The following is an 8,593-nucleotide window of genomic DNA, read 5'->3' as shown; positions in this document are numbered from 1 at the left end:
AATTGAAAAACGATAGGATAATCATACAGATTTTTTACCTTTCAAATATGATAACCCGGAACTCCTGACGGGGAGGAAGAAGGCAAGATGGCGTCTACTTCGAGGCTAGAGGGAACGAAAGAGTCGTACCCAATAAATGAGTCCAGAGACGTCCTTGGCCTCCACGAAATGTTCCAGATTGTTGGTGACCAAATGACTACAAAGGATGTTCGATCACTCAAGTTTTTGTACAAAAGAATAATGCCTTGGAACATTTTTATGAATGTAAATGATGGATATACATGTTTACTTGCCCTTGAAAAACTGGGGAGAGTGGACGAAACGAACTTTAAATATCTCTTGCAATTCCTCAGAATAATCACTCGTCACGATCTCTCCCAATATGTGACTCTGAGAAGGCGAAGAACAGGTATTTCATCGTTGTTGAACAACCATGTTGTGTGTTGTATTTTTGTATTTGTTGAACTTGGGACTAACTATTTATTTTCCAAAATGACACAGACGTCGGTCATGTCTTTAATCCAAACTGTCTGTTTCGTAGTCATGTCGCTGTAATCATAGTTATGGTGTACTTGGTACCCTGTTTGAGCACAGGAAATAGCCCATAAACTGTACATCGCACCTCAGTGTATAATCTCTACATGTATCTACATATAGTGCAATAAATGGCATGATTTAATGTTTTAGTGATTTATAATCCTTAATGTAAAACTCCTTCCCGCCTGTATCAAGACGTTCCAAAGCTGTGAACTCATTTGTGCTTTCCTTTGTTATGTCATAATCGTGGGTGTACATGTGCTAAAACATATTTGAAGTACACAGGTGTTACAACCTCACAGAAGAGGACTATGCGTTCCGCTGTCATTTGCACCTTCTGTTCAGCTTGTCCTCGAGTCTACCATTGTAACTCTGTCAAGTGATGTAAGCACAACAGGTAAAATGCAATACAAGATGTTATGTGTCATAGTCCCCGAAGAAGGATATTGTTTTTGCAGTTTTATAAAAAATTCGACACTCTCATCTACAACTGTCACTGGTAGTTTTACAGTTATTTGAATACTTACTTCTAAGGAAAATCCTGACGCCAACAGTTTTGCTTTATCTACTTTTTTTTTTTTTTTTTGCTTTTGTGTGCTCTTTCCTTTATCCTTGAGAACTCCATTGCAGAATAGTTATTTTTTTTCTTTTTTCACACTGATACGTTGTCTCCTGACCTGTTGCGCAGCAGAGGATGCAGGGTACCAGACTGCAAAGAACTCTTCTGCAATGGGAAAAGAGAATCTAAGTGGCAGAAAAAGGAAATAATGTGAGAATGTTGGAGGGATTTTTGTTCACAATAAACACTCAATTATAACTACCGGTGATGTTTATGGACGAAGATATTGCTTTATTTGAAGGAATTTTGCAAAATTATCTTTCTTTAGGTCAATGATGCATCGCCTCTTGCTTTGCATTGTTACTTTTGTGACTGCACCATTTGAATCAGAGTTACATACTTGCAACTAACATTGTTTCCACTAATATTGTGAATACTAGCAATTCAGGTGTAACCCAGTACTATGCGGAGTGCTATTTACATTTACCATAAGCATATTAATGGCCTCGTTAATTTAATAGAGTTAAAAGGTTTGACACCATTGTCTAGGTCCAAAATATCTTCAAAATAATTTTCCCAGCAGTAAGTAAAAAATAAACCAACTTGCCACCTGAGGCAGGAATAAATGCACTTTAGCAGAACTCCAACATTATTCGAATCAATTGTTTCTGTTTTTCTAGTGGTTCCAGATCCAGTAGATGAATATTTACAGCACACATCAAGGTTAGCACAGATGATTTCCCAGAGAGGTTCAGCCAGGTCTAATCAACCTGTGACAAAACCAGCACGGTCTGCGGAAAGCAGTTTGTCGGAACTAGCAGGGGCAGATCATCCAGCCAAACGAGCTCGTTCAATGCACTTCAATTCCACACGAGTGACCAGAAGTCAAGTGCGTGAGGTGGAAGAGAGTAGTGATGGTTCATGTCAGACACCAATGATGACAAGTTTTCCTGGGAAAACTGATGATTCTGAAGAGATAAAAAGAAAGGTTACCTGTGGTGAGTTTGCTGTAATTGCTTCATAGAGGCTAATTGGGAAATTCTTGAGAACTAAAACAAAAAAAAATAAAACACAAAACCACCAGCCTATAAGAAAAATGGGGGTTGTCAGTAAGGATTTTTTTTGTGTTTATGGATGATGAAAAAGACAGAATTTAAAAAATTAACATTGATAGAAAAATGTAAAAAAAAAAAACAATTCAGGGGATGAGTTGGGTTATGCGAAATGAACATACTTTTACTTTTTTAATTATTGTTATTACGACCCTGATAGCACAGTTGGTAGAGTGTCGGCGTCGAGAGCGGTAGATCCAGGATCAATCCTCTGTCGAGTCACACCTAAGACCTTACAAGAGTTGTAACTTCCTCGCTTGGTGTTCAGTATAATGGCTCGGGCAAGATGGTTTCGACACCTTTGGTAAGGTGTCATAGAGAACCAGCACTAGATAACAGAGCGGTGGAAATCCGTCCTGCAACAAGGAGGCACATCACATGCACACTAAGGATTCCTTCGTCGTCATATGACTGAAAATTTTTTAAGTACGACCTTAAACCCCATGCACTCACTCTTATTATTATATTGATAGCGCTTGAAATGTTGCAGAGGCTAATGCTGAATTGGAAATAAATTCCTGATGGAGGAACTCAATCATTTAGTCATTCATATCTTTAGAGACGTGAATAATGGAAAATGTTTTTAACTGATAACATTTTCACATATATATCATTTGGTTTGTATGAAGTCAGGAGTTTATTTATTTTGTTTGCTGGGGTAAAAGCTTAATTCATTTGCCATCTCGAGATATGGATTGAAAAGTTTGCTGTGACGTAATGTCGTAAAGTCTGTGTCTGAGTTCAATACTCGTCCCTGTTTTTAACGTGGGTAAACTGTTTTACTTTTAATCTTGGTGGTAGTATGGAAAATGAAGTGTGTATGTACCCTGCTGTGTTTGTATTTTACTGCATTTACTCTGCTGATTTATTGTCAATTTCTGATTTCAGATATTCGTCTGAGAGTACGGGCAGAATACTGTGATCATGAGAATGCTTTGGAAGGGAACATCTTCTCTAATAAACCAGATCTTCTTGAAAGACAGTTTGAAAAATTCATGCAGGCCAACACAATACTGAAGTCCCGTGACCTTGGCTCCATTATCTGTGACATTAAGTTTTCTGAGTTGACATATTTAGATGCCTTCTGGCGGGACTACATCAATGGATCATTGTTAGAGGCTCTCAAAGGCGTTTTTATTACAGGTAAGTGTCTTGTTCATTAGCCAGAATGACAGGAGCATAGGGGACCCAATGGCTAGGTCATACAAGACGTGACTTCATTACCATTCCTGTATGGAGACTTACAAGATTACCCTGCATCTGTAAGCACTCTTCCAAAAACCACTAGCATGTGATGGTGAGATCACAAGTTGCCGGAGGTGCTAGGGCTCTTAATCAGGACACTCATCAGGTGCACAGGGGTTTTCCAGATGCCAGTCCGCTTTTCTCCACTCTGACACTTAACAAAGCTGGTAGTGAAAGTTTCCTGAATACAGTATAAATCATATGTACATGTGTAACACATCCTTTGGGGTCAGCTCAGAAATCTGAGAAGACCCTGTGGAAGGATTCCACAGGATCATTCTTGGCAGACAGAAGTGTTAACAGGAAGTACTGAATTGTAAGCATAGTGATTTAAATGATGGAAAATGTAAAAATGAAAGTAGAATTTTGGTTTTAGGTCTGGTGGTTTACTCCAGGCACACCAGTTTATTTATTCAGTTCAGGGTTTATTTTGTGAAAGAAATATTCAAAATTTTACATAAACTAAATTTGGACACCTACAATGTTCTAGGAAGCATTGTCTTTGCGGTAGGAGTTATCTCCCTTGTACCGAAATCTTTATGACTGGCTGCGTTGATTAAACATAAGAAGGTATGTTTTGAAGGAGAAGGGGCATATGAAATCAAACACGATATGAAACAAGCTTCTTTGCCAATCATCCTGAATAAATTTGACCTACTTCTGTGTCTTCAGATTGTACTGATTTTTACATAGTGCTTGTTCAAAGACACAACATTGGAATGTGTGCGAGACAGGACTTAAGGACATTGACATCCAGCCATTGATACATAATGTAGTAATGCATTTTATCTTTCTAAATATGTAGCCTCTCTATTTCACAATCCACATATTCGATCAGGTAATTCATTATTTGTGTGTCTCATTACAGGTAGCTGATTTTCACAGTAAATTTTATCTGACACACCCTTGTCCATACGGCCATGTACACTAGTCAGATTTGTCACCATCATGAACTGTTTTTATGGACTTTTTTTGTTGTTTTTTGTTTTTATTGTTTTCTGTTAAATATTCCACAGAACATATGATGCACCATCAGTTTCTAGTATACCTGCAAGGTGTTTGATAACGTTTAATAATTCCACTGTTTCAAATGTGTGTTTTTCTTGACCTCTCAACCTTTATCATATTGGATGGCTTGGTTATGGACGATTATGATAGTGGGATCCTGTTATTTATGGACAGGACACTCTGTGCTAGAAGTATGGGCTCGTCTTGGCTGTAATTCTGGCAGTTAGGAGCCTCTGGAAATCAGTTGGGGAAATTATCCATGTCTTGCCCTTATTTGTCTAAAATATCAGTTTTTTTCTGGCCTACTTCGTTATGAAATCTTATTGTCAAAATTAGGCATTTTGAGGCATTATACATCTGTATTGTAGAACGTTCAGTGTAAATATCAGCCAGTTCATACCAGAGGACCTGTAGTTGAGTTCACAAGGAACTACCCACACAGTATTACGCACCATTCTAATGAATATAGTATTTCACATGAAGTTAGGCCTGTAGAAATGCACTTTCTGATGTACATAAAACCTTAAAATGATATTTTTGATGCCAACACTTTAGTTTTTTCTGATAAGTAGTTGATTAAACTTTGCCTAAAACTTTTGAGTGGCACTGTAAGGTGGCTGAATAAATCAGAATCAAGGAAAATGTGACAACTGAAAGAAGCTGAACTTCAGGTAAAACACTGTAAATAAGTAAAACATTTTAGGGTGTATGTGTGGTGCTGTACTTACTACTCAGGGTGACCCCCATGAAGACCCTGTGGACTGTATTTTTGAATTGACTTTATCTCTTTGTGGCTTGTGTTTTAGCCTGTGTACTTGTTTATGTTTCAGAATCCCTGAAGCAAGCGGTTGGACATGAAGCCATTAAGCTGTTAGTGAATGTTGATGAGGATGACTATGAAGCAGGCAGAGTGAAACTCTTAAGGAATTTGACTGAGTGATTTGAACAGGAAAAATTTGTGTACATCCAGATTTCCACAGCTTTATCCCAGTTTGATTTGTATTACAGGTCTGGTCACCAAAGTTGTGGAGTTTCAATGGATCAAGGCATGGCATTTCGCAGTTTACGATAGCTAAAAAATAATGGGCCAATTTTCAGGAAACCAGAAATTCAACTTAAGACATTGCCATGTACAGAAAATGTTCACGTGATAGGGTACCTTGTCCTTCACTTCCTTATATTAAAACAAAGAGTTTGCCATCATTGTCAATTAAGCACCTTGGGTAACAGGAGATAGTAAGGCTTGGCCTCCAATGCAGGATATGTGTGTGTGTAAAGGCATCACTGGAGGTCAGTTCCAAGCTTTTCATTGGTCTCAGCAGGAATTAGAAATTGTTTTCTACCAGTTGCATATGAGAGGTATTTTCTTTTCTACTTACCAAAGTTTCTCCACTTGTACAAATTTTTCTTGTGGGGCTAAGATTAATGTTTCTTTCCAACAAATACCAAACTGCATAAAAATGGTGAGCTCTTAAGACCAGTTTGAAGTGCTGTATTTAGGCCAAAACGCACAATTTCCACAATATTCCCAAGGTAACTTTTCTTTTCACCAATCACTTGAAGAAAATGATCCGATTAGGACAAGTGAACATCGTATTGTTTCATTCCCTAGACAGGGATGTGGAGAACGGTAATTTCACTGTTATGAAATTGTCCCCTGCTTGAGTTCACAGTTTCGTAAAGCATTATTCTCATGTTCAGTTGCACAGTAGCATTTACGTCTCAGTCTGGTTTGCGGAGATACCAACCTATCATTGGACTTGCTTCTAGAGAGACTTCCTGGTGTAGTTGACATGGTTTTGTAGTGTTTATTTAAGAAGTGATCTTCCGTAGCAGACTCTTGTTCCCTGCATGAAAGTTGATGATGGATTATGAAAGCTATGCAAGATGTTCTACGTGAGAGCTGAATGAAAGGGTAACTCAGAACAGCTGGGTATAGCAGTAATTGATCACACTTACATATGCATTGGGAGTAAAAAGTGTGTGAGAAAAGAAATGTTGGAAGTTTGTTCATCATTTTGATGCCTGTCATTAATTCCAGATGCTTTGCGCTACAGTGTAGATCAGTTATAACAGTGGTTTATGCTTTGAACGGTTATACTTTGTTTTTGTGCCTTGAATGTGACCTTTTGGATTTGTACCTGGTCTGATGTAGGTTTACATGCTCTTCCAAATGTTCCAAACAAAATTCTTAATTATGCGTAATCATTCCAGTCTGTGATCGCTGAGATGATGTCCATGAGACACTCTGATCGCCAGCATACATCCTGGTAATGGACGATGGCTTAACATTAATCTCAGTCTTCAGGGGTTGCTTTTACAAACTTCCTCTTAGAGATGGCTGGCCCTCTATAAGACACAAATACATATTTATATACATGTACATGAAAATAGGCAGTGGCATTTTAACATGTGTACAACTACAATCAGTCATTTCAAGATAAATATTTGAGAACAAAATGGGAATAAGACAAATTCATCGTTTGGTATTTTCAGTAACGGTGACCCCATCCAGAAGCAGTCTTTCTGAGGAATCCTCCTAAATGCAAGGTATAATGTTGCGAGTCCACGAGAACAAGGCTGGGTGTGAGTCCGTGGTGTTTGTGATATAGGGTTGATTCTGCTGGACATGGGTTGACTAGAGCAGGTTTCAAGCAATTGTTACTCCTATGTACCAGGGGGTTTATATTGTGTTGAGCAGAATAGTGTCCTGTGTACCAGAGTTTAGGTCCTGTGTAACAGAGTTTAGGTCCTGTGTAACAGAGTTTATAGCATGGTTAATATCCTGTGTAAAAACAGTTCTGCAGTCATTTTTAAGAATGTTGAAAAGAAGTCCAAACCTATACCATATAAATGACAAGTTAACCTGCTAAAGTGTACTTCCCGTGGTATATATATAAATGCAAACAAGACTAATCAGGTTTGTACAGTATGTTAATTAGCAGTATTTATTTATTGAGGAAAGCTAGTGATTTTGGTGCATATAGGTTCCTTGGTTGCCAGGATTGGAATAAAGAAGTCTGTGTGAAGGTAGTGGAACATTTCTTTGATGTTTAGCAGCATCTTAACAGTTTGTGTTCATCAAACATTATGTATGTTACTTCTACAAGAAGGAGTTAATAAGACGCTCAATAGATGACCTCACTCGATGCTACCACCAAGTTTCTTTACTGTCATGCCATTAATATGAAAGTCATGCTTGGATCTTGGTTCATTTGAAACTTGACTACCATTTAATACAATACTGATGTCACGCTGAAAATATCAGGTTCTGGAGCTCAAAGGGCTCCTTTCCAGTCTAGAAAATTTTTTTTTTAATCAGCAAAGAAGAGAACATAGTCTGAAGCTGTGTAATGGTGACACAAGTTTATGTCAAATCCCCAATAGTGTTCTGTCTGTCTTGGATCCAGTGTTTCATATAGAAGTTAGGCTGCTAGCCCGGAAAGTAAGTATTTGCCATTGTCTTAACATGGTCAGGTAATGCCCAGGTTGTCGGCGCAAGTGCTTGTCCAATTGTATCACGGAAGTACTGTGTGAACAACAAAACTCTCTCTGACCCCAAAATAACCCCCTCTCTAATAAAGACCCTTTTGTTGTTAGGTATTACTCCTGCTTTCTGCCTGATATGTTGCATATTTATGCCACTGTAAATATATGTTTCCAATGTTGTATGTATTTATGACCAACAATTAAAGACAATGTTGGATTGGGTATGTCTTCTTGTTCTGATCACTCTCTGCAGACAGAGGCTGGATGTGGGCATCATTATGAGCATTCTGAAGTAAGCTGAAATGCTTCAGTAGAGAAGCCACTTAGCCACTCACAAAGATGTAGAAGTTCAAATCCAGCTTGTGGGAATGTTCTGTTAATTGTTTCGGTAGCCTTATCAGTAAGATTAGAGCGTGCACCTCAAAGTCAGGATCAAACCCGGGTCGGGCATCAGCAAAGACTTCAAAAGTGGTACTAGTTGCTGCATTGCTTGGCATTCTGCTCTGAGAGGTCGGGGCAAGGAAACAGGACTGGTTGGCCCGGTGTCAGTATAATGTGACTGGGTGTCATGTCTGGCATTTTCAAAGTGTTTCGCCCTGCGCAAAGATTTATTTATTTGATTATGCTGGCGACCAGCATTATG

The 8,593-nt window shown here is 38.5% G+C and overlaps 1 protein-coding gene across 1 annotated transcript; it reads left to right on the top strand.

Moving 5' to 3' along the window:
- Nucleotides 1-82: 82 nt before the first annotated feature.
- On the top strand, nt 83-8,166 carry LOC135462156 (death effector domain-containing protein-like). Its single transcript, XM_064739532.1, has 4 exons — nt 83-409; nt 1,777-2,094; nt 3,097-3,351; nt 5,292-8,166. Exons 1-4 carry the CDS (start codon nt 88-90, stop codon nt 5,399-5,401), a joined length of 1,005 nt encoding a protein of 334 aa, XP_064595602.1. The 5' UTR covers nt 83-87; the 3' UTR covers nt 5,402-8,166.
- The last annotated feature ends 427 nt before the right edge of the window (nt 8,167-8,593 follow it).

Source organism: Liolophura sinensis, chromosome 1 (assembly GCF_032854445.1).
Source record: "Liolophura sinensis isolate JHLJ2023 chromosome 1, CUHK_Ljap_v2, whole genome shotgun sequence".
Classification (NCBI taxonomy): Eukaryota; Metazoa; Mollusca; class Polyplacophora; order Chitonida; family Chitonidae; genus Liolophura; species Liolophura sinensis.
The sequence above is the reverse complement of the archived record's forward strand: the minus strand, read 5'-3'. Positions and strand labels throughout refer to the sequence as shown.

Excerpts from the sequence above, each read along its gene's own strand:
- LOC135462156 (XM_064739532.1), top strand. The coding sequence starts at position 88 with ATGGCGTCTACTTCGAGGCTAGAGGGAACGAAAGAGTCGTACCCAATA. Across the intron at positions 2,095-3,096 it reads AAAAAGAAAGGTTACCTGTG|ATATTCGTCTGAGAGTACGG; the intron begins GTGAGTTTGCTG and ends TTCTGATTTCAG. Across the intron at positions 3,352-5,291 it reads CAAAGGCGTTTTTATTACAG|AATCCCTGAAGCAAGCGGTT; the intron begins GTAAGTGTCTTG and ends TTTATGTTTCAG.